At 37.3% G+C, this 27272-nt stretch overlaps 1 protein-coding gene across 2 annotated transcripts in view; it reads right to left on the bottom strand.

Annotated features, from left to right (window-relative positions):
- Window positions 1–377: 377 nt before the first annotated feature.
- Window positions 378–27272, bottom strand: part of TMEM70 (transmembrane protein 70) — a 39079-nt gene continuing 12184 nt past the window's right edge. Inside the window, exons 3-7 of one of the 2 annotated variants that reach the window (XR_006354120.1) lie at window positions 17642–17731; window positions 10212–10343; window positions 2805–2857; window positions 2225–2339; window positions 404–508 (exon numbers count right to left, since the gene is read on the bottom strand). Coding sequence is in view for 1 of the 2 variants with exons in the window: in XM_043976758.1 (XP_043832693.1) it covers window positions 422–508; window positions 2805–2857; window positions 10212–10343; window positions 17642–17731 (362 nt within the window). In the remaining variant the exon portion in view is untranslated. Of the gene's footprint in view, window positions 509–2224; window positions 2340–2804; window positions 2858–10211; window positions 10344–17641; window positions 17732–27272 lie in introns of both variants that reach the window. The other variant, XM_043976758.1, reaches the window with a different exon arrangement.

Raw genomic sequence — 27272 nt, 5'->3', positions numbered from 1 at the left:
TTCTATAATCTTGAAACTTGGAAATGACACACCACAATCACTCCCACTTTTGTTCATACTATTTTCTTCTCTCAGAATGTCATTCTTCCTTCCTCTCTATTTATCCAAGTTCTTCCCATCCTTGAAAGCCTCAGAACAAGCCCTACCTTATCTATTAAGCCTCCCCTATCTAATATAAAAATGTCGATCTTTTCTTTTTCTGAACAAATATAGCATTTGCAGATAAAACTTGTACAATCTATTTCTTAATTATGTGCTATCTCAGATTATTCCACCAAATGTTTTGTATTTGTTCGTCTTTTCCCTACTGGTCCATGTCATATATTTCTTTTATATCCCTTACAATATCCGCTACTCAGTAAATATTTGTTGATTGAAAAGTCATTTCATTTTTCTAAAATCTATTTATTTTTGAATAAAATTATTTGAGGGTGAGTGTAATATTACAACAAAACAGTGAATCTTCCATACTACCAGTGAAGGCTTCTGCAATGAAAATATAGAATCCCTAAAACAGAGAACATGGAATATGATTAATATAGTATTTGATATACATACATTTTTCTTTAAAAGTATTTCATTCTTCAAATATTTCATTTCTGAAAAGATTAAGAGTAAACCATTTCAATTCCAACTGAGTTAATTATAATATTCTTAGTTCTTAAAGATACAAATCTTTGCATTCAGTGATCATAAATTTCATTTTTTAATTAATGTAGCGAATTGATAAGCTTGGTGACATTAAAATTCAGTAAGCCTTTGGGGCTTTGACCTCACTGAGAGAATTAGGAGATATCTATTGGGATATACCCAGTAATACCTGTACTTGGGAATATCCAGTAACTTCCTTAAAATGGGGGCCTTGATTGTTGAGTTGCCCCTTTTTGCTCTTTAAGAGAGATTTTGAGAAAGTTCAGCCTAGACCAGAGAGCCAAAGAACTAAAATTTTGTCTACTAATCACAGGAGGGAGGGGAGGAAGAGGAGTCAGTGCACATACATAGCTGCCTGCTTCCCCTTTCCCATGCGCCTCACCAGGAGATTCTAACGTCTGTCTTGGGGCAGGAGCACATTTTAGTTTTATGCACTCTCAACCACCTGTGTGGAAATAGAGGCGAGTTCCTATATTGTCCAAATAACTTGGAAAATAGAGTTAGGGCAAAGTGCAAATCATTTGCTCCAACATATCATGACAGTCCCTTGCTGCTCTTTCAATTCCAGGGACACATGCATGATGCTCTTCTCCACATGAGTCCTTTAACTGTCTAGGAACTCAGCAAGATCCAGGAGATCATCTCTTGAGGAGATCACCAACCCATGACACTGGGCGGACTTCAGGAGCTCTGGACACAACACCAGAAGGCTAGGGTTCAGGGATCCCAACCACTCAGACTCTTGATTGTTCTCTACATGGCTGCCATCTCTTCAGGGGAAGACCAAGAGGTTATGTCTTTGCCTCTTCCCTAGCTATAGCTAGGGACTCGAGGTCCAGGCATTTTCTCCAGTGGCATGGGTTAGAACACTTGCAACTGCAATGAACCTCTGCCCTAAAGCTGTTATAATTGAATAATGTGGGAAAAGTGAGGCTGTAAACATATCATTTTCTTCTCTCTAATTCTTTGGAATTTCAAAACATTAGGAATAATTTATGACTAAAGGGCCAGAAACTTAAGAAAATTTCCATTCTTCACAGAGAAAAGTACTTTAAGTAAGAAATGTATGAAGTTATACACTAAACATATATATGTGTATGTGTATATGTATATACATATATATATATATATATATGAAAGCATTCACATTTATAGTATTCTTTTTTGGGGGGAGCCAATGGGGTTTTGTGACTTGCCCAGGGTCACATAGCTAGTAAGTATCAAGTGTCTGAGGCCAGATTTGAACTCAGGTCCTCCTGAATCCAGAGCCAGTGCTTTATCCACTGTGCCACCTAGCTGCCCCTATAGTTTTCATTAAGGTTGTATATTTCTTCCCCAAAGGCATAAGCCTTACAATCTGTGCCCAATAATAAAATCTTTCATGCACATACATACATACACATACACAAGAATTATATTTAACTTGGTAAGAAAATGCTATGCTTTTTTATCAGACTAAACAATGAAAAATACATTCAGGATTCCTTCAAGTGCCATAGAAAATTACATAAAATGGACTTGGGGATTTTCAATTCCAAAATAATTTGATATAAAGTATGATTCCAATGCATACCTGAATCAATTTAATCAGATGCATCATAAAAGATGAAAAAATACATCATAAAAGAACTTTCTTTGCACTATCTTCTCCCTCCATCTTCCAGAAAGAAGAAATACCTGTCTGTACCCTTTCAAAAGAGAAAATCCCTAATTGTCAATCTTAAATTGGTATGATGCTAAGTCTCAAAAGGTTGCTTATAGACAATGACTGGTTTGAACTCCAGTGTATGTTGACTCTAATTCCATCACTCCATCTACTACATCAGAGATGTCAAACACACCTCACTTTGGAGTGAGGGCAGAGCCATATTAAAACATAATTAGAAAATATTAACCAAAAATACAAATACAACAGAACATAGATAGTGTTAGTATGTAGTTTTCTAAGTCAATGTGGCCAACAAATACCTTTATGAATGGTTTCATACCACTGTATCATACCACTTTTCCTATCTAGCTAATAATACCACCAAAAGCTAATTTTTTTAACATTAATTTTAATGGCCATTTTTGGAGTGCTAAATTAATTCTTTGACATCTTTAACATATTATTTAGTAGACTAGGAAATAATGAAATTTATTTTGAAAAGTACCTTAGGAAACTTTAGCAATGAGAAGGAAAAGGGCACTGTCGTATTGATGGTCTCTACAAAACACAAAACATTTTTATTAATAAACAATGTGGTGTTTTTTTTCCTCTAAGAAAAAAATGAACTAACAGTTTTTATATCTTTTAGACCAGGGTTTCTTAAACTTTTTTCCACTTGCAACTCCTTTTCCACCCAATAAATTTTTACTAGACACTAGATATATAGGTATATACAACCTTTTACTGTTGGCAAATTTTTCATGACCCCCACATTCAGTTGCATGGTCACACAACCCCATATGCGATCACAACCCACAATTTAAGAAGCTTTGTTTTAGACTGTAATCTTAAGCAGAGCCTGCCATAGGCAAAATTGGATGTTCACACACATAATGAACATTTATAGCCAGGGCCCATAAATGAAAAGGCAGCTAACTCATTCTCCTGATTCTTCTGGGTTTTCTGTGTCTTCTGGTGGTATCATTGGGGGCTTCTCTGTCAGGTCTGCATCTGGGTAATAAGTCTTGTCCCTGCTGCTTCCCACTGGTTGGTATTTCTGCTGTTATTTACCTCTCTCTCTCCTAGGCTATTCTCACTGCTGCTATTGGGCTTCAGTTGGAGTCCTCAGTTGAGGTGCTATCTCTTTCCTTATAAGAGGAGGCTAGGCTCTGTCATTTCTCTTTTAGTTTAGAATTCACAGAGTAAACTGCTCTCTCAGTTTGACACATAGGCCCTACACACACACACACACACACACACACACACACACACACACACAAATACAAGCGGTCACCAAGCCAAGGGAAAGTAGCCTTTCCCTAAGGATAAAGTTCTATTGACTTCCCAGAGACTTGGCCTCCAGAGGCCAATCAATTTTAGAACCCAACAGCCAGCTAGTCAGCTAATTAGACCCTCTAGGCCCTAATTTAGTATAATTGTTGGATTCCCTGTGTCTGTGGCTGAACAACAATCCATTGTCCCAGGAAAACTATCTAATTTAGGGTTAGAAATTCCTGATAATTTCCATCTAGCCCTTTATGGGGATCCTGCACCATCAAAATCCACTGGATGAATTAGGAGATTCTGCCAAACATGGGTTTACCTCATCCACCAACGCCCTTCTATGCCTTTCAAGCCAATGAATATTTGTGAAAAAGCAAGAACAAAAAAAGCTAGGTGCCATTGCTAATTAGCTAGCATTTGCATAGCACTTAAAGGTTTACAATACATTTTGCAAATATTGTTCTTTTCATCCTCAAAAAAAGAAAAAGAAAAAAATGAGAAGGTAAGAGCTACTATTAACCCCATTTTATGGATAAGAAAAACTGAGTCAGAGAGAATCTTCCTGAAATCTTGACTTCAGGTCCAGCACTCTCTCCACTGCACCCCAGAGTTAATAGGAAATTCTAGCCCTGTACCTCGAATCCTTTGTTCCAAATTCCTGTCTCCATAATATCTCTAACCAGCAATAACTTTCCCAGGTTTAAGCCACCCTTAAGTTCAAGCAAAATCTACATTTGGCAGCCAAAGGAAATAATATTTATCTTGACCAAATGACTAAAATTATTTCATGTTCTCATCACTGCTAAACTTCTCCAAAAGGCAGTCTATGCTAAGTGCCTACCGGTGCTTTGTTACCTAGTCACTTCTCAGTTTCCTGCAAGCTGGCTTCTGTCCCCACAGAAACTCTCTCTGAGGTCTTCAGTGACCTCAGTTTCCAAAATGAAAGACTCACTTCTTGTTCTTTTTGACCTTTCTACAGCACGTGTCCTTGAACATTCCATCTTTGATACTTCCATCTCAGTTGGTTCTCCTCCTATCTGTCTGACTTCACCCTTTCAGTCCCCTTCACTGCTTTATCTTCCTCCTCCACCTTCGAAGTGTGAGGAATCCCTCCAAGTTTTATCTTCAGCCCTCCTCTTTTATCTCTCTAACAGTCTTCTCTCATGGCAATCTCATCTATTCCCATGGCTTCAATTAGTGCCTCTGTGCAGGAGACTACCAGAGCTCTCTATCCAGTCCAGACCTTGCCACCAAGTTCCAAACCTGAAACCCAACTGTTTGCTAGACATATTTATTTTTATTGATAGCACCTTCATCTTCTCAAGTACGGATTCAATGCTTTAGAACCACCTTTGATTTTTCACTCTTTCTCATCCTTCTTTTTTTTGGGGGGGGGGGCAGGGCAATGGGGGTTAAGTGACTTGCCCAGGGTCATGCAGCTAGTCAGTGTCAAGTGTCTGAAGCCGGATTTGAACCCAGGTACTCCTGAATCCAGGGCCGGTGCTTTATCCACTGCGCCACCTAGCTGCCCCCCTCATCCTTCATTTTTGACCTCACACATCCACCATTTCCAATTTGACCCTCATTACCTCCTGCTTGGACTATTGTAATATTCTCCTTACTGGTTTCTCCGCCTCCATAATCTCCCCCTCTCCAATCCATCCATCTCAGAACTGCAAAAGAAATTTGTCTAATGGACAAGGTGACTTGGAAATACTAGGTTACCACATGATCCAGTGACTCAGTGGTCATCTCCCTTGGGAGAGCAATTTGAAAGATCTTAACTACATCAGAGATTCCAAAATTAGCTACCAAGAAAATATTGTAAGTTTGATGGACAAATGTTTTCCTGAGAAAAATAAGCCCAATGAAATTGTAAAATATATGAAAGAAGTGAAATTATTGGGCTACACAGAAAACCTCATTATCAGAGTTTACAAGAAATTCTTTTGCAAGGGCTAAAGGCTACAGAAAATAAGGATGATAGTAAACTGCACTTACATATCTTAGGAAATGAAGGTTTGCTAACAAAAATAGGACCAAACAGCAAACAACTGGAAATCAAGGGAATGCCCATCAATCAGGGAATGGCTGAACAAGTTGTGGTATATGGTAATAGAATATTACTGTGCTCTAAGAAATGATGAGCAGGCAGATTTCAGAAAAACCTGGAAAAACTTAAGTGGACTGATGCTGAGTACAGTGAGCAGAACCAGGAGAATATTGTACATAGGAACAGTAACATTGTGTGATGATCAACTGTGATACACTTAGCTCTTCTCAGCAATACAATGATCCAAGATGATTCCAAATAATTCATGATGGAAAATGCTCTCTCCACGTACAGAAAAAAGAACTGTGGAATCTGAATACAGATTGAACCATACTGTTTCAATTTTTTTTTTTAATTTTTTTTAGTGAGGTAATTGGGGTTAAGTGACTTGCCCAGGGTCAAACAGCTAGTAAGTGTTAAGTGTCTGTGGTCAGATTTGAACTCAGGTACTCCTGACTCCAGGGCCAGTGTTCTATCCACTGTGCCACCTAGCTGCCCCTCAATTTTTTTTATTTTTTTTTTAGGGTTTTCCCTCCTGTTCTGATTCTTCTTTCACAACATGACAAATGTATGAACATGTTTAATGTGATTGTACCTATATCTTGGGGAGAGGGGAGGGAGAAAAATTTGGAACTTGAAATCTTATAAAAACAAATGTTGAAAACTATCTTTACATGTAACTGGAAAATAATAAAATACTTTTTGTTTGTTTTTTGGTGAGACAATTGGGGTTAAGTGACTTGCTCAGGGTCACACAGCTAGTAAGTGTTGTGTCTGATGCCAGATTTGAACTCAGGTTCTCCTGAATCCAGAGCCGGTGCTCTATCCACTGGGCCACCTAGCTGCCCCAATAAAATACTTTTAAGAAGAAAAAAAATTAAAAAAGGACCAAAGAAATGAAAGAGGTAGAAGAAAACACAGAATCAGCTTCTAAAGATATGGAAATATCACATAGAAATATATTGGGGGGCAGCTGGGTGGTGCAGTAGATAAAGCACTGGCCCTGGATTCAAGAGGACCTGAGTTCAAATCTGACCTCAGACACTTGACACTTACTAGCTATGTGATCCTGGGTAAGTCACTTAACCCTCATTACCTAGCAAAGAAAGAAAGAAAGAAAGAAAGAAAGAAAGAAAGAAAGAAAGAAAGAAAGAAAGAAAGAAAGAAAGAAAGAAAGAAAGAAAGAAAGGGAAAAAGAAAAAAAAAGAACTATATTGGAGGGATCTTAAATTAGTTCAAGAACCAGAAAGAGAGTCCTGAAGTAGAATGAACACAATAAGCCCATATATGGAATTTGCTTCATTTCTCCTTTTTTTCAATAATGTTTCTTTTCTCCTTTCTCGTGTTGTGTTTAATTTTCTTGTGAATATTGAGAGGAGGAGTGTTGGAAATATTTTTAAATCCTTGTGTCTTTGAAGAATGTTTAAAGATTTTTATTAAAATAAGTATTTCAGAATAAATAACAGAGTAACAGAGTAAAAAGTCACAGAGTTCACACACAAAAAAAGTCACAGAGTTTTGGTATGGGAGAGGGAGGGGAAGTCAGAGAAAGAAAAGGTGGATTTTTACTGATTGAACAAAATTAAAATTTAATTTTAAAAATAGAAATAATGAAGAAAAATCTTCAATTACACATGCCAAGGTAGCTTTTGCTAGAACAATCAAGCCTGGGTTCAACCTGGGTGGGGGTAGTTTCTTGGTGATTCATCTACTATAACTATTTTGTGTATTAGTCCCCTTCTCTTCACTCATATGGCTACCACCCAAGTTCAGGCCTTCATTACCATTCTCCTTATATATTGCAATAACCTCTTAATTAGGTCTCCCTTCTTCAACTATCTCCCTACTGCAAGTCATACTCCACTCAACAGCCAAAGTGATTTTCCTTAAGTATGGGTCACATTTACTCAATAAATTCTAGTAGCTCCCTATTACATCCACAGATTCCAGTCTTAGAGATCTACCTGGAGCACAGAAAGGTTAAGTGACTTACCCAGGGTCACACTGATATTATGTGACAGAGGAGAACTTGAACTGAGATCTTCTTAACTTCAAAATTAGCACACTATCAACTACATCACCCTTTCAAGATATTTTATTAGGCAAGTACATAGTACCATGGATAAAAGCCTGGAGTCAGGAAGATCTTAGTTCAAATCCAACCTCACACTCACTAGATGTATGACCTTGGACAAGTCACCTAACCTCAGTTTGCCTCAGTTTCTTCAACTATAGACACTTGACACTTACTAGCTGTGTGACTCTAGGCAAGTCACTTAACCCTCACTGCCTAACCAAAAAAAATAAAAATTAAAAATAAATATATATGAAGAATTTGGTTCCCCTGATGTCCAAGTCAGTTGACAAAATCACAGATGAAGTTTTAATATATTGACAAGGTGTTAGCTTGCTTTCATACTTTTTTGTATATATGAATGCCTTTATAATATCATTGACTGTTTTAAAAATGACCACAATATTACAAGGCATTAGATGGCTAAGCCCTGGCAATAGCTAAAGTTTGGCAGATTCTATGAATCAAAAAGTATAAGAGATAGCCAGCTATGAAGGTAGAACTAAGCTTTTCACTTCTTAGGAGGGAGAATAAGGAGATTTTCTTTCCTTCCCCTATGCATTGGTCAGGTCACCTAACAACAGAGCAACCTGCCCAGAGGTAGAACACAATTCAGCATTTTTTGAGAAAGTTCAGGGGAATCAGGGGAATTTGAGGCTAATTCAAAGGAGTCGAGACCCATACTCCAAATTGACACAGCTATAGAGAAACAGTCACTTGAGACCAAAAGCAGCTTGAAGGAGTGTGGCTACTGACAGGAGAAAAGAAAACTATTCACGAACTATCCAGAGCTAGTTCTCTCAAGATTATAGCTGGAGGGAAGACCGGACCCTGGGGACCCAGCTGAGCATCTAACCAGAGATGTTGGGGGAAGCTTTGTAAGGATTTCACTGGAGAAAATGTACTTTCATGCCTAACAAAACCAAACAATAAGCAACCTCAACTACATGTGTTCCCCACGTGTGTCCCTCACTATTATTGTACTCTAAATTTATGTTCATTCTTCCCACAATCACTGAGTATTTGTAGGAGAATGTACCCTGTGTTTATGGGATGAACTACTATTCCTACCATGCCCTTCTAGTAAGTGCCTTTGCTAAAGGCTAATTGCATATACTGATTGACCATCTTAAGGAAAAGCACCCTGGTGGGGGCTCATGAGCATTAGTTTTTTGTTTTGTTTTGGTGAGGCAATTGGGGTTAAGTGACTTGCCCAGGGTCACACAGCTAGTAAGTGTTAAGTATCTGAGGCCAGATTTGAACTCAGGTTCTCCTGACTCCAAGGCCGGTGCTCTATCCACTGTGCCACCCAGCTGCCCGAGCAATAGTTTTAAAAGGACAATCCCCTAGGGTACTCACGCTGCAAATGCAAGTGCAAGTTGGGAGCAGTAGAATGAAGGAGGAAATAAATGTGTGTGTATGTATAACTGTATATACATATTTATAAATTCACACATGTGCAGGCAGATATATTTTGTGTATACGCACACAGGTAGATCCTGCAGTGTGGATAGAGTGCTGAGCCTGGAATCAGGAAGACTCCCCTTCACGAGTTGAAATTAGGCCTCAGATACTTACTAGCTGTGTGACTGCGGGCAAATCACTTAACCCTGTTGGTCTTGATTTCCTCATCTGTAAAATGAGCTAGAGAAGGAAATGGCAAACCACTCCAATAACTTTGCCGAGAAAACCCCAAATGGGATCGTGAAGAGTTAGACATGTCTAAAAAAGAACTCAACAATTATCTATCTATGACTCAACAATTATATATATGTGTGTGTATGTATGTACACATACACATATATATGCATATGCATGTGTGCATATGAGTATATATGTGTGTTTGTATATATACATATATAATACTATGTACATGTTTTAAAATATATTGCAGGTTGCATTTATCTCTTTACTGGTAACTGTCTGAATTTGGTATTTTAAATTATATTCATAAAAATTTAATGTTTCAAAATATTGTTTTGCTAATTCCTAAGGGCTATGTGCTTTGATGGATCCATGATCACATTTATATATTTATACAGACACTTACAGACATACACATACTCATACTTTTCAGACATGATTTCTTTAGGGGAGGGAATTCAGAGAGAGAAATTATATAAATAGAGTTGACGTCAATGTAGATATAGCTATGTAGACAGATGATGTTGATATAGATAAGGATAGAGATGGAAATGGTAAAGTTATAAATAGACAAATATGGAAAGATATATTATGGACATATTTCTAGATAGTTCAGATCTGTGATTTTATTGATAGAAGGAATTGCCTATACTAGTTCAGATCAGCAACTGTTCACCAACCTACAGTCTTACAGAGCTACCCAAGGTACAGAAAGGCTGGAATGACATGTTTTGGGTCACTCAGTAGATAAGAGAGGCAACACTTGAATTCAGTTTGTCCTGTCTCCAAAGCTGGCTCTCTAGATCCCATTCCATGCTGCCTCATATAGTAAAAATAAAATTGAAACAAATACTTACCTCCCTTTAAAACGCTGCAGAATGAGTAATCACTATCAATCCCACGACATAAAACTTCTTTTCTCAGTGGCATTAGTATAGATGATTTAAATTCTACGTGAATATTAAAGTATAGGTCTTTCATGTCTCTCCCTAAAAAAAATTTTTTTCTATTATTCTATTATCACACACTGCTTTGAAGTGGAAAAATATGCATGTTATGCCTATAAGTAGAAGAAAAATATCAGGATAAGGAGGAGAATAAAGAAGAAATACACTTTTATCTAGATCTTAATCTAAAAATTATTTTGAACATTAAATTTTAATTTAATCAATGAAAATTTCAAAAATTATCTATGACCATTCTTTTAAAATAGTTTTGTTACGAAATTAACAAGCATGAATATTTCCATTAGCAATGAACAAAAAATAATATTGTATATGAAACCATAAATCTCTATTATGTATAGGTTGTTTTTTTAAGTATATATTAAATTTAACACAAGTGTTATTATTGACTTTCAGAAAATAGGGTGGGAGATAATATACCAACTCAATATAATTCTTTATAATATTGTTTTATGTTGAAGTAATTTGCGGGGGGGGTGGTTCAATGTATTTCTCTACCATCCTCACCATGTTTCCTTATCATTTCCAATAGATGGCTGATTTTACTTCCCTCTCAAAGCCTTTCTTTTCTCCTCCTGTGGAAAACACTGCTCTGTATCTGTGTGACCTTCTGAACTTCCTTCTATTATCTTCTGTATGGTTTTTTTTTAATTTTCACTGATGCTCTTTTCTTTCTTTTTTTTTCTTTTCTCTAAGAGGGGAGAAAAGGAGGAGTATCACCCTCACTACCCTCCCTACTCTTTCTCCTCCCTCAATTATCCTCCACAAAGAAAAGTAAAAGTCCTGTCTTACAGTGAATAGGTATAGTCAAGCAAAATATAGTCATTCATTGGCTGTGCCAGAAAATAGGTCTCATTCTGCACTTTTAGTCCATCATTCTTTTGCCAAAAGGTGGGAAGTGTACATTATCATCAATCTTCTGAAGTTATGAATTGTTCATTGCAATGATCAGAGTCCTTAAGTCTTTCAGAGTTATTTTCCTTTTTAATTTGTAATCATAAATTTTCTGCTAAGGACTTCTTTGGTTGCATCACAAAAGTTTTGATATATCAACTCATTGTTTTTATTCTTTGATGAAATTATTTATTATTTCTATGATTTTGCTCTTTGCCTGGCATTTTTTTAGGATTAACTTCCTTCTTCAAATGCACTTTACTGATTATAAATTCTATTGCACTGTGGTCAGTAAAGGATATGCTTAATATATTTACAACAATTTTTATGCATCTAAGACTTTTATACTGCAATATATGGTCAATTTTTGTGAATGTACAGCTGAGAAATAAGCATAGTCCCTTTCTATTTCATGGCAAAGTGTATAGAGGACTAGTATCAAAGTCAGAAAGATTTGGGTTTAAATCCCACCTCTAAACACATAATGACCATATTTCCCTGGGCAAATAGTTTAACTAACCTCTCAATGCTCTAAGCACCTCTCTTAGAGAAGAGGTGCCTTACTGAATTGAGAGTTTCCTTATCTAGGAGTTCTCTTTATCAAATAACCTCAAATCCAACCCCTATTTTTATTCCCATTAATCTCCAGAGATGTATAATATATAAATTTTATACAATTCATTTTGTAAGTTTAACTTCTTTCTTGTTTTCCAGTGGTAATTCCAGTGGTAATTTAGCATCTTCTCTTAGCCAAGGCAAAAGATTTGGTGAGAAGTAAATCTTCTAGCTAACATTCAATTTGTGGACTCTGTGAAATTTACATATACATTTCTCTCTATATGTAACTGATTACCACGAATATTCCAAAAGCAAAAACACATTTTGCTAAGGATCAGTTGCTTAACTCAACTGGCACACATGGCCAAAGTACAGAAATCTTCCTCTTCCTTTTCTATATAGTCTATACAGCCTCAAAATTGTTGACTCTGGAGACCTATTTATTTTGCAGTTTGGATACCCAGAATTTGTAGATTATCAAATAAAATAATATTATTAATAATAATAACAACAATTGCTATCATTTATATGGTGCTTTAAGATTTGCAAAGCAGTTTACAAATAAAACATCTGTCTTAAACACATTATTGGTACATCCTTCAACACATCAAGTTTCCATGATTCTATCACTAGGCATACTCCCTCAACTGGTACAGCCTGCATACTGTCTCTACCCAAGTAATAGCATTCTTTATTGGTTGTTGAGACCCTCAGATTTTATCTGGTAGAGGAACAATCTCCTGTTGATGAGCTACTCTGAACTGAGGCTGGTTCACATGTGTCAAGCATACCTAACCCATCACCAGGACCAGTCTTGAAGGCCTTCTAGTTAACACTGGTAAGAACATTCAGAGCTTGTGCTCTTCCAGGATAGCTTTCAAGAACCCAGGCTAGGGGGCAGCTAGATGGCGCAGTGGTTAAAGCACCGGCCCTGGATTCAGGAGTACCTGAGTTCAAATCCGGCCTCGGACACTTGACACTTACTAGCTGTGTGACTGTGGGCAAGTCACTTAACCCCCATTGCCTAAAAAAAAAAAAAAAAAGAACCCAGGCTAAGTTCCATTCAATGAAATGACATCAGAAGAAGGCCAGAGTAGAGGAATCAATTATCCAAACACAATTAGAATCAGGACTTTAACAAGGTACAATGTTCAAGGCTGTTTCGGTGTCTGGAATTATTTATAATTTCTCAAATTTCATCAGATTATACCTAAGAAAACATGGTAATATTATTTAAAAACAATAAGCTAAATGAAGAATATGAAGGGTCTCATTCCTTTGTAGACCTTGACTGAGGAATCAATGTTATTGAAAATAAGGGGTTTGCTTAAGGAAATGTAAAAATATTAGTGAATCCTAACAGTATTCCTGAGAAGGAAATATATGCCTTCTCTCTTGCCTAAGTGGAAATTCAGAAACCGTGTCAAATAATAGACTCATCTATCAACCATATAGTCATCTTTATAGCTGGGATTATAGTGGACTTAATTTGTTGTTATTCCTGGGTTCTCATCATACCCTCTCACTCTCATTATTGTTGTTCGTCCTTCATTCTCGAAGAGGACTATGACATCGGAGTGATGTCATAACTTGCAGTAAATTGGATTTAAGTAAGGGAGGACTATACAAAGTCACCAGCCTCACCTTCTCCTCTATAGCCATCTGGATCCAGTGGTGAGATATACATCAGGACAACTAGAGATGGCCCCAGATGTTTGAGGCAATTGGAGTTAAGTGACTTGCCCAGGGTCACACAGCTAGTAAGTGTCAAGTATCTGAGGCCACATATGAACTCCGGTCCTCCTGACTCCTGGGCCAGTGCTCTAGCCACTGTGCCACCTAGCTGCCCTTACTCTCATTAACTGGGATAAGGAAATATATGACAAAGCACAAAGCCATATTTTCTCAGCTTACATTTATTTTATATTTAGGTATGAAAAGTCAATGACCTTCGGTCTCTTGGTTACTGCATGAAGACACAAACAAAGTAACACTGGTTAGTGAGAGAAAAGCTGGCTGAAATGTCTTTATAATCACAGCTGGTGGTGCAGTGGATAGAGAACTGGGCCTGGAGTCAGGACGACCTCAGATGCCTATAGCTGTGTGATGCTGGACAAGTCACAACTTCTATTTGTCTCAGTTTCCTCAATTATAAAATGAGGATAGGGCATTGTTTCTTTTTCGTGTCTTCAGAATTTCATTCTTAATCATCTCCCTATCTTTCAGCTGACTTACATGAGATCTTACCTATTTTTTCTTAAGATCCCATGAAATCTGATTTCCCAATATTTAAGGTATATGAGAAACTATACCCAGATTTCCTCTCCTCTATCACAGCTCTAAGTAGGAATGAGCACTTTTCCCCGGAGTTCCTCCCAGTTAGTAAGATCCAGATCCAGATCCAGAAAAGGATTTTCCTTTTTTGGTTCCTCCAACTTCTGAAGAATAAAATGATAACTGAAGAAAGGGAAGAATTTATTAACTGTTCTACTTTTGTCAGAAAAAGAGACCCAGTAGATATATGGAAAATTGAAATCCCATTATAATTATTCTATCATACCTTTGCACTGGGCATATGATCTATTCTCAAAATCTTTATTTCTTCTTTCTCTCCTGTTGCTCTGGATATACCTCCAATGACAAAACCACTTCCTGTTTCTCGCTCCTTTGATCTTCATCCAAATACTCTAGTACATTTCCTTTCTCTGGTTCCTAGATTTCCTTACAAGTATACATTCTATGCCATACTATTCCTCATTCACTCTCCTTTTTAGCTGCCTTTTTTCTTTTGAAAAAGGTATGACAATCCAGAGCCATGGTCCAGTCATTGATTATTATTCCACCTAAGTCTCAATGAAACATGAAACTTAATCTGCATTTGAATCTTTGCATTAGGACCTCTAATTTCTCTTCTTTGTTGCCTTAATTTCATCTTCCACAGCATATTGCCTTCTCTCTCTCTGACCTTCCATATATCCCTATCTACTGTTTTTTTTCCTACTACCTTCAAATATGTTCAAGTCCTCCTATCTTTAAAAAAGAAATTTCACTAGACCCTACCATCCCCATAATCTATCACCCTATCTCTTTCCTCCCTTTCTCAACCAAATTAGTAGTAAAAGATGTCTTCACTCATGACTTCCTCCTCCTTCCCTCTCACTTATGCCAACCTTTGTGATCTGGTTTCTTATGTGTCACACAACTGAACCTGCTCCCTCCAGAGCTACCATCTCTAAATTGCTTTTCTCAGGCTTCATCCTTCCTGACCTAATTGCTGTATTTGACACTGCTGACCACACTACCCTCTTGAATACTCTCTCTTTTCTTGATTTTTCATGGTATTTTTCTATATTGGTTCTCTTTCCATCTGTCTGACCACTCCTCTTTTCCTCCTTCTCCATCCACAAGATTCTCTCTAAACATATGGGTACCCAGGCACTCTTTCAGGGGTAAGATTAAGAGAGAAGGAACAATCATTTATTAAGCATATACTATGTGCCAGGCATTGTGCTGTGCTTTTAAGATATTATCTTATTTGATACTCACAACAACTCTATGCTGTAGGTGTTATCATTATCTCCATTTTACAAGTTGTGGAAACTGAGACAGACAGTGATTAACTGACTTGCCCAGAGTTAAACAGTAAGTGCCTGAGTCTGGATTTGAACTCAGATCATCCTGACTTCAGGCCCAGTGTACCACCAGTGTATCCACTGTAACACCTAGATGCCTTTTTTTCCCCTTCTCTAAACCCTCCTTATGACCTCATCAACTTCCATACATTTAATTGTCCTCTCTATGTATATGACTAAGAGATCTATAAATGGCCACATGCCCTTCCCTCAACTATAGCAGCAAGTATTCATTAGATATCTCAAAATGTCCCAGACACATCTAAAACTCAATATGTGCACAACAGAATTCCTTATCTTTCACTCCAAAGTGACCTCTCCTCCCAACTTCCCTACTTTCATCAGTCACCAGATTCCCCGTTTCATCACTTGGACCCAAAGCTGTATTCCTCACTCTCCCTCAGCTGCCATATACAATTAATTGTCAATTCTTGAAATTTCTACCTCCACAATGTCTCACCCCTGACCCCTATTCTCTACTAAGCTGAAACCTTAGTTCAGGCCTCCTCATTTCTCACCTGGATTATTGCAACAGCCTCGTCCCCTCCACATAGATGCCAAAGTGTTTTCCTTAAGGATAGATATGTCCATGTCACTGCTATACTCAATAAATTCCAGTGACTTCCTGTTACCTCTAGAACAAACTATAAATGTCTCCATTTAGCCTTTAAAGTTCACAACAAGGCTCTAGCCTATCTTTCTAGTCCCATTTTCCATTACTAGCTTTCCTGTACTCTTTGTTCTAGCCTAACTGTTCTTTTCTCTGTTTACACTCCTGTCTCCTTACCTTGGGACTGGCCATGTCTCATGCCTGGAATGCTCCCCCCTGTACCTTTACCTCATACTATCCCTATTTTTCCTCTTCAAGACACAGCTCAAGCACTACTTCCTATATACTTATACCTCCTGGTCCCCCAAGTGATAGTCCTCTCTCTTCCTAATTACTTTATTATATTTAAGTAACTTATACTTACTTTATATTTATTCTACATATAATTATGTATGTACATATTATCTAGTAGGATAGAATATAAGCTTCTTAAGAGTAGGAATTATTTCATTTTTTTGTTTCTGTAGCCCCAGCATCCAGCATGGCACCTGGCAGACAGGTGATTAATCATGTTTACCGACTGATTGATGGATTGATTGACCACTGCAGTTGCAATCGACCAAACTGGTCAATCTGCTTCCATTCTCTCCCCTCTTTAAACTTCTCTGCCCTTCCACACAGTTTTCAAATTTATATTCCTAAACACTGTTCCTGCCATGTTACTCCTCCACTCAAAAATCTTGAGTACTTACTGAGTCTAGGATAAAATACAAAATTAGCCTACCATTCAAAGTTCTTCACAATGTGGCTCTTCTTCTGCCTTTCCAGTCATATTTCACATTAGTCCCTTACACATACCTTCTGTCTCAGACAATGTCCCCTGTTAGCTGTTTCCCATATGCAACATTTCATTTCCTGCTAATATGCTTTTGCACAAGTGTTCCCCCAAACCTAGAATACACTCACTCCTCACCACTGTCTCTTAGAATCCTCACTTTCTTTTCAAGTACAACTTAGTTGCTATCTCCTACACAAGTCCTTTTCTGATCTCCCTCTTGAAATTACTTTTTATGTTTACTTATCTGGATAAATGTTCTATCCACCCCCAGTAGATTATATGCTCCCTGAGGGCACAAATTGTTTTTCATTTTACCCAAGTACCTAGCACAGTGTTTTATACACAGTAGTATCTAATAAATGTTTGTTAAGTGAGTTGAATCAAACTGAAATAAAATGAATTGAATTGAAGAAAGGATTCAAAAATGTGAAAAGGAATTGTATCTTTGGGGTCCCCTCTTAACTCTAAGATTTTTATGAGCCTACAGATCTCAAAATAAATTATTTTCATTCTTATTATTACTTTTGGCTCAGTTAAACTAGTAATTTACAGGGGCAGCTAGGTGGCGCAGTGGATAAAGCACTGGCCTTGGATTCAGGAGGACCTGAGTTCAAATCCAGCCTCAGATACTTGACACTTAACTAGCTGTGTGACCCTGGGCAAGTCACTTAACCCTCATTGCCCTACAAAAACAAAGAAAAAAAACTAGTAATTTACACCAAAATATAGTGGAAATTAAGCATATGTCAAAACTATAAAATATTTTATTGGCACAATTTGGACTATAAGCATCATTAAGGATGTTTCTTGTACCCTTTTGACTTAAAGACAACATAAGAAATGTACTTACGTGGCACATAGTAAATAGACAAATATCCTTTAGTATGTTTCCAACTTAAACAGGTTGTAACATCTACTTTGGGTATAGGCTTCTTGTCATCTAAATGGAATAAAGACAACACCAATAGATTATCATAAATTACCTCCCATTAGTCTAACTTTTCAAGTTCCCATGCTAACCCAGATACCCACCAATAAGTCTTTAAGTTGAAAATGTCACTGTGAGAAAAGTTCAGAGATAGTTAAGGATGGTTTGAAAAATCTTTTTCACAACATGATTTACTCCAGAGTTGGACTTTTATTTTTATCTACTCCTTTTCACACTCCCCAGGATCTATTTCAGTCCTATACAAATGGAAGTATATTGTCAACTAAACATATAAGTAATAAATGCTGGCTGGATGGCTGGATGAATGGATGAATGAATGGATGGATGGATGGATGATTGAATGAATAAGTGGCCACATTTCCCATCTTTTAAAGGAAACCAAACCCAAATGGCTTTTTCAGTAACTATTCCATGTAGAATCAATCCATTCAGATAAATAACCATTGTTATTTTTTTACCTTAGTTTAGTCATGTCATTATTCTTTTGTACTAGATACATGGAAAGCATACATTTAAAATTATTTTTATCATTACTTCTCCCATGAGGACACTGTTGAATCAGATAAAAATTAATAGACATGAAAGGAATTGCTCCTGGAAGCCCAGGAGCTAATGAGGGGGAAAGGGCTGTTAACTCAGTATTAAATTAACTATAAAATTGGAGTTCTTTATGAGGTGATCTGTTTATGGGAAGCAAACAAGTCCCTTAAGTTATTGTTTGTTCCTTCGTTCTTGGAGAGGACCAAGAAATCATTGGTAGATTTTATGGTTCTCTAACAAACACCTTCATCTGATGGAGTCATCCTTGTTGTTTGTCCTTCGTTCACAAAGAAGACCATGACATCAGGAGTTGATGACATGACTTGCATTGAATTGGATTTAAGTGAGGGAGGACTGTGTAAAGTCACCAACATCACTCTCTCCTCCAGTGCCATCTGGGTTCAGTGGCAAGATATACATCAGGACGACTGACCCTCAAAGTTTTTAAGGTAATTGGAGTTAAATAACTTGGCCAGGGTCATGTAACTAGTAACTAGTCTGAAGTGAGATTTGAACTCAGGTCCTCTTGACTATAAGGTCAGTGCTCTATCCACTGTGCCACCTAAATGCCCAAAGTTCCTTGAGTAAATTAAATATGAAACAATGTCATGGGCTAAAGAATAACAGGCCAGATAGAAGGCACACAGAACTTGAAATGGGAAGACCATGAGAAGCATTGTGAAATTGGGAGAACAAAAGACCAGGGACCACAAATTGAGAATTCTGGGAACAAGGCTTTGGGAGCCATGTAGGCACTGAGAAATATTAGGACAGATACTGTTACTGAAACCCCATACCAGACTAATCCTCCTTCTCTTTTTGGGCAAAAAGGCTTTGTGGAAGCCTGAAACCTCTCTTTCCAAACAAGGAGAAAGTCCGTTTACCCTCCTTTGTTTTAAACATCTACTTTCTTTTTTTATCAATTTTTTTCTGAGTTTACAAATAAAATGGACCTCACCAAATACATGGTAGAACAGAAAAAAGATGATTTTTCCTGATACTGTTGATTTCTCTAATATAGAGCTTGATTTCTTTTTTAAATATATAATTAATTTAAAATGTAACTTTCAAAGCTGTCTTATTTTGATTCTTTCTGTTTTATTCTTCACATTTTAGAAGGTGAGAGATTTATATGAAGAAAACAGTATATTATTCTGTGCACTTTAAAATGCTTCAATGGTTTTCTATTTATTCCTTTTTAGGAGAGGTTACCTTCTCCCTGTCTCTGCCCCCCATTTCTTTTTTTTTAAGTGAGGCAACTGGGGTTAAGTGACTTGCCCAGGGTCACACAGCTAGTAAGTGTTAAGTGTCTGAGGCCAGATTTGAACTCAGGTACTCCTGACTCCAGGGCCAGTGCTCTATCCACTGTGCCACCTAGCTGCCCCTATCTGCCCCCCATTTCTACCCCCAATTTATCCTCTATCATTTCTCCTCTTCCTCATCTAGAGTTCCCATCATTTCTTCCCCCAACAACCAAGTCCTCTCTGTTCATGAGAATCAGACTGAAAATATAATATCCCCTTTTTGGTCTTCCACGTGATCTATAGTACACGCTAATGCTAAAAAATCACTTTTGTTTTTCCTTCTATTTGTCTTTACACAAGTGACTTCCTCTGTGTGTCTTTTTTCCTGAATTTCCTCACATAAGTATACCTTCTTAATATACATACTAAGTCCCCACCCTTTACCTATCATATTGTTTTTTAATAAGATATACCCATCCAGAACCATAATCCATTTATGGTCCTTTATTCTACCATGTCTCAACAATACTACGAGACTCAAACTGTATTATAAAGTAATTATCAAAACAATCTAGTACCTAATAAGAAATAGAGTAGTGGACCAGTAGAATAGAATAGGTATGAATTACACTATAGTAAATGACTATAGTAATCTAGTATATGATAAATCCAATGATCCAAGCTTTTGGAACAAAAACTCATTATTTGACAAAAACTGCTGGGAAAACTGGAAAACAGTATTCTATACCAAGAAACTAGGTATGGACCAACATCTCACATCATATACTAAAATAAGGTCAAAATGGGTACATGATTTATACATAAAGAGTGATAGAATAAGCAAATTAAGACAGAATGTAATAGTTTATCTGTCAGATTTATGGATGGGGAAGAATTTATGACCAAAAATGATATAGACAACATTACAAAACATAAAATATATACTTCCAGGGGCAGCTAGGTAGCACAGTGGATAAAGCACCGGCCCTGGATTCAGAAGGACCTGAATTCAAATCTGGCCTCAGACACTTGACACTAGCTGTGGGACCCTGGGCAAGTCACTTGACCCTCACTGCCCCGCCAAAAAAAAAAAATATATATATATATATATATATATATATATATATATATATATATATATATACTTCTGATTATATAAAATTTAAAAGCTTTTGCACAAATAAAACCAATCGACCTAAAAAATTATAAGGAAAGCAGAAAACTGTGAAAGAATTTTTGCAACAAGTATCTTTGATAAAGGCCTTATTTCTCAAATATATAGAGAACTGAGTCAAATTTATAAAAACACAAGTCATTTCCCAATTGATAAATGGTCAAAGGATATGAACAAGCAGTTTTCAGACAAAGAAATCAAAACTATCTATAATCATATGAAAAAATACTCTAAATCACCATTAATCAGAGAAATGCAAATTAAAACAACTCTGAGGTACCACCTCACACCTACCAGAGTGGCTAATATAATAAAAAAGGAAAATGTTGGATGTTGGAGGGGATGTGGGAAAACTGGGATGCTAATGCACTGTTGGTGGAGTTGTGAAAAGATCCAACCATTCTGGAGAGCAATTTGGAACTATGCCCAAAGGGCTATAGAACTGTGCATACCTTTTGATCCAGCCATACCACTGCTAGGTTTATATCCCAAAGACATCCCCCAAAAGAAAAAAAGACCTATTTGTACAAAAATATTTATAGTAACCCTTTTTGTGGTGGCTAAGAATTGGAAATCAAAGGAATGCCTATCAATTGGGAAATGGCTAAACAAGCTGTGGTACGTGATTGTACTAGAATACTATTGTGCTATAAGAAATGACAACCAGGATGATTTCAGAAAAGCCTGTAAAGACTTATATGAACTGAAGTGAGCAATGAGTGAGCAATGACTTATATGAGTGAAGTGAGCAGAACCAAGAGAACACTGTGCACAGAAATAGTAATATTATTTTATGAAGAACTGTGAATGACTTAACTATTCTCAAAGATCCAAGACAATCCCAAAGGACTAATGCTATTTTTCACTTTTTTAAAAAAATTTGAGCCTTCTTATACAAAATGACTAATATGGTAATGTTTTACATAATTGCACATGTATTACCTATAACTGATTGCTCAGTGCCTCAGGAAGGAGTTAGGGCAAGGAGGGAGGATAGAATTTGGAACTCAAAACTTGAAATAAAAATGTTTATTATTTTAAAAAATAATAATAGTGGGGCAGCTAGATGGCACAGGGGTAAAGCACCGACCCTGGATTCAGGAATACCTGAGTTCAAATCCGGCCTCAGACACTTGACACTTACTAGCTGTGTGACCCTGGGCAAGTCACTTAACCCTCATTGCCCTGCAAAAAAACAAAACAAAACAAAAACAAAAACAAAAACAAAAACAAAAAAATAAAGGATAGTATGAGATCAAATTTGCCTACTTGCATAAGGACCTTGAGCTTCTTTTGCTTGTGGGACCAATACAAGTTAGAGCCAGGGGTAGGCTACTCCTAGAAGATAAGAATGCAGTGTTACATAGTTTGCTTTGCACTTTGACCCTTTTCTTTTGTTGGCAGCTAGGTATGGCAGTGGATAAAGCACTGGCCCTGGATTCAGGAGGACCTGAGTTCAAATCTGGCCTCAGACACTTGACACTTACTAGCTGTATGACCCTGGGCAAGTCACTTAACCCTCATTGCCCCACACAAACAAACAAACAAAAACAAAATAGTATTTTCCCCCAATTATATAGAGACAATTTTTAGCATTCAGTTTTACAAGATTTTGAGTTCCAAATTCTTCCCCCTCCCTCTTCTCCCTTCTTCCTAAAATGATAGACAACTTGATATAAGTTATAAATATGCAATTATGTAAAAAATATTTCCATATTAGGCTTTGATCCTTTTCTTAACTGGAAAGAAGGAACAGCATTCACTTCACACTTTTAAAAATTCTGTCTAGTGGATGAACTACATGCAACAGATTTGGCCCTACAACTAATTTGCTGGGTAATCTTGGGCAGATAATTCACATAATTCTCTAGTCCCATTTACTCCTTTGTAAAAGAGAGAAAATTAATAGTCTCTTCCTAGTTAATTTTATAAAACTTGAATTCTATTTCTATCAATTTGTCATAATCACTTATTCTCCAGGATGATAGAACATTGCTATAGAATGAGCACACCTAGATTTTAGTGAGAAATTTGTCAGTTTCTCATTATGTCCATGGATGAAAACTTTCAATGACATCTCCTTTTGTCCTTATTCATTCTATACTCAGCTTCTATTTCTCTGGATTGGGGGGAGGGAGAGGGATCAAAAATGAGGGTGATTGGGGCAGCTAGGTGGTGTAGTGGATAGAGCACCGGTCCTGGAGTCAGGAGTACCTGAGTTCAAATCCAGCCTCAGACACTTAACACTTACTAGCTGTGTGACCCTGGGCAAGTCACTTAACCCCAATTGCCTCACTAAAAAAAAAAAAAATGAGGGTGATTAATAAAACAGTAGAACAGAATAGGATAACTCATTGCCTCGAGGATAAGATGAGGAAATGTAAACAGACCAATATCTAATATAAGGAAAAACTTCCTAACAATTGGAGCTATCTAAAGGTCTACTTCAGGAAGCCCACTAGGAAAAGCTATTTGATTAATCCCCCTTTCTAGAGGTTTTTAAGCAAAAATTGTTTCATCACTTATTAGTGAGTATGTCAAAGAGGAGATTTATTTCAAATACAGGTTGTACTGTATGGCCTCTGAGGTCCTTCAAAGTCTTTAATTCTGTGAGTTTTATGCTGTGACTATATAGGAGAAAGAATATGTGGCCAGAAAAGCCATGTAGGTCATGTAAAAAAAAATAATCTACAAATTTAAGTATATTGTTTTAGGGGTCCTGGGTTCAAATGCCAGTTCTACTATTTCCTTGCTATAAGTTTCACCTTTTTGGACCTAATTTTCCTCAGCTATAACATGAGGGGTTTGAACTAAATGATCTTTAAAATAATAATGATAATAATCATAGCTACCATTTATATCATGCTATAAGGTTTGCAAAACACTTTGGATGTGTTACCATCTTTGAACCTCACAAACTACCCTAAGGTAAGTGCTATTGCTATCCCAATTTTCCAAATGAGGAAACTGGAATACACAGAGTCACAGAGGTAGTATCTGAGGCAGGATTTGAATTAAGGTCTTCCTGATCCCAAGTCCAGAGCTCTAGTCCACTCCTTGCCCCATCCCCTTCCCCCAAACCTTTTCTGAGAATGAGGCAGCAAAACCCAGATGCCTCAATGTCAACATCACTTTCATCTCTGGATTTTATGATTCTAAGAGTCAGCAGCCAAACAAACTAATGAAATCCCAGGCTGCAGTTATGGAAGCATAGAGCCCAGAGCCAAAGAGAAACTGTCAATATTTTGGTCTAGGCAGAACATCTGGGGTATTTTATCTAGTTTTGGACATCAAATTTTGTAGCAGGCAACTCAGAGCATATGCAGAGCAGGATAGTCAGGACAGTGAAGGGATCTGAAACCATGCCAAAGGAAAGAGGATTGATTGAAGGAATTGGAGATGTTTAGCTGTGATGATTAAAATAATTGAGACAAAATTCTGGGTAAATTATAATCAATTTTATCAATTACAATCAATAAGAAATTTATAAAAATGGCTCCTTAACCTCTCATGGTCCAAAAAGCGAAAGAGCACATGGCTTCTTCTTCAGGTTATTATGCCTTTTGGACAAGAGGTGGTCCACTGAACAACAATCAAATCTAATTAGTTAACTTAATTTGGAGGTAGGCTATATTAAAATGAAGGGCTATCCCAGAGCACCCCCGGCTTGGGCTATCAATTCAAAGAATGCAGACCCTTTTCAATGGGTGGGTTGAGTGACCCTTCCTGGAGAAGAGGCCTTTCTGTCTAGACAAAAAGATCTGTCTCCACCCAAGCTTGAGTAAGAACACAACAAACTTCACCCTAGGTTAAATTCTTTGTAAGGCTGGATGGGCCTTGACCAAGACAGTCAACTGAATCTCATCTGGGGGGGGTGGGGAAGCAAATCAGGACTTTCAAAGAAGGCGTCCAGGAGTACTGAATCTTCCCAAGATATTGGTTACAAATAATAATTTCTTACAGCCTAGAGAAAAGAAGACTTAGGAGAGACATGAATATGAATAGAAATAAGGAATGGACCCATGATTTCATGGATTAGGGAACTCCTGGGTGAGAAAACACCTTCTAACAAAATAGGTCAGTACCTTCTTTGCAATTTACAGTCTTAAAGAGTTGCCTCTGGGGGCAGCTAGGTGGCGCAGTGGATAGAGCACCGGCCCTGGAGTCAGGAGTTCCTGGGTTCAAATCCGGCCTCAGACACTTAACACTTACTAGCTGTGTGACCCTGGGCAAGTCACTTAACCCCAATTGCCTCACTAAAAAAAAAAAAAGAGTTGCCTGTGTTCCAATATCTGAATATTTGCCATAAAGGAGAACTAGGCTTGTGCTATTTGTCTATTTGGGGAAGAACTAGAACCAGTGGGTGAAAATTATAGAAAATATATTTCAACTCAATGTAAGGATAATTTTTCTCACAATTTAGAGCTATCAATAAATAGAATGAATGAGTCATTTCAGGAAGTCCCATCCCTGGAAGTGAAGTGTCACCTTCAGGGTCAATGGCAAGGCCTGGGAAAAGTGGCCAGTGAGGATAGTTGCAATAGTCAGATAGGAGAGTTTGTCAACAGTTTGTTATTTGTCTATAAAACACTGAAGTTCTTTTCTTCACCCTCCTAAAATAAGGAGGGGGGAAAAAGCAGTGTAACTAAATTAGGGATTATGAGAAAGTTCACAGAGCCTCTAGAAATCCTAGTCTAGCTCAGAAATCAAAACTGGTTGAGAACTAGCCATGTTTCCACCACATCAGTGACACTGGAGAACACAAAAGCCTTTTAGTTGAAGAGGGAGGGTGGAAAATAACAACAGACAATTATTATAGTGATGACATGGAATCTTGAATGGAGCTCAAGATATAGTAAGCTGACCACTGGGAGAGAGGGGAGAGAATTATGATTTAGGGTCAGGCATAACACAAGTTGGAAAAATCAGTCTCATGTAAAGGACAGAAACTTCCTTAAACCCATGATTACGTGCTGCTAATACAATTAGCAGGCAGTCCTTTTCTCCAGTAGCAACAACCAAACCGTTTGCCATCTCTGACCCTGCAAGTGTCTAAATACTGTTCTTGTGAAAACTCAGCTTCAAAACAATTGGTAAGGTGAAGTTTGCAATACACTTACCACAGGAAGAGTATGATATCTCTGTGTCTGGGGTATTGCAGGTCCACCTATATTTCACTGATTCAGCGAATATGAAAGTAAACAGGGTGGAAAAAAATACGATCTGAAGCATCATTAAATATCTTTTAAGGTTTTCAGAATGAAAATAGAAGAGAAGTGAATGAGTATCTTACTCTTCCCTGTCTGTAAGAAGAAAAAGTTTGACTTAGTCACCAGTCACATGATTTCTGGCTTCCTATTCAGTTTTATTTCCTGTTTTTCTGATTTTCACTATTTGCACTGCCTTCCAGTAAGCAAATCCTGTAAGATGAGAAGGGAGGAAATAAATGCCTACATATTTGCTCTCGTCATCTTTATATACACAAAGAACAGCCAAGAACCTACTGCAACAGTTCACCATACCTAGTGAAACTGAATCTCAAAATAATGATCTGAGCTTTAAAAAAAAGAAATAATAATCTTTCCCATTACCAGAATAAAAAATTAATAGTTGGGGCAGCTAAATGGCAAAATGGATAGAGCACCGGCCCTGGATTCAGGAGGACCTGAGTTCAAATCCGGCCTCAGACACTTAACACTTACTAGCTGTGTGACCCTGGGCAAGTCGCTTAACCCCAATTGCCTCACCAAAAAAAAAAAAAAAAATTAATAGTTAACAACTGCATGTAGAAATTTTGTAGGAGAGAGAATTTAGGAGAGATGAGAATTAGGGAATTGGCTTTAAGAAAAGGAGACTGTGTCCACTCTCTCATTTCATCAATAGGACCAGCTATCTGAATTGTCAATCACATTGGACAGGCAGTGACAATTTTAATTTCTCTTTATTCCTTGGCCAATTAGCTTTACCTCTCTAGTCCTCAGTTTTCCATGTTAATAAAGAGGTTGGAATAAAACCACTAGATGATCTTTAAGGTTTCTTCCAGCTTTAAATCCTGACTTTTAACAGTGGCCAGAGAATGTGGAAAAGAACAATTCATTCTCCTTCAACATGGTTTTATATGCTGAGAATAGACAACATATCTGGCTACTTATGAGAGAACCTGGCTCTGCTTCTTGTGCCCACCTTCAGGCTTGAGAAAGCACTCAAGTCAGAGCAAAGTGCATTAAAATGTCTTTTCCAGCTTTAATAATGACATCATTGTGACTTTTAAATGCCAAAATCCTTCATTTTTAGAAATATGGTAAAAACAAGCAAACAAAAAACAAAAACAAAAACAACCTTGGCTATCTTTTCAAGGAATCAGCTACTTAAAACAAGTACATTAGGATGAAAAAGTTCTCAAGAGGGAAAAAGGAAAAATAAAGATATGTAGATAGAACTTGATAGTCAATTTGACAAAGGCCTGGGTTCAACTGCTGCCTTGAACATTCATTTTAATATATACTAGATGTGTGGCCATGGAAAAGTCACTTAAACTCTCAGCTTTCTCTTTAGAAGAAAGCTCCCAGGCAAC

This window comes from Dromiciops gliroides, chromosome 1 (genome assembly GCF_019393635.1).
Source record: "Dromiciops gliroides isolate mDroGli1 chromosome 1, mDroGli1.pri, whole genome shotgun sequence".
NCBI lineage: Eukaryota > Metazoa > Chordata > Mammalia > Microbiotheria > Microbiotheriidae > Dromiciops > Dromiciops gliroides.
The sequence above is the reverse complement of the archived record's forward strand: the minus strand, read 5'-3'. Positions and strand labels throughout refer to the sequence as shown.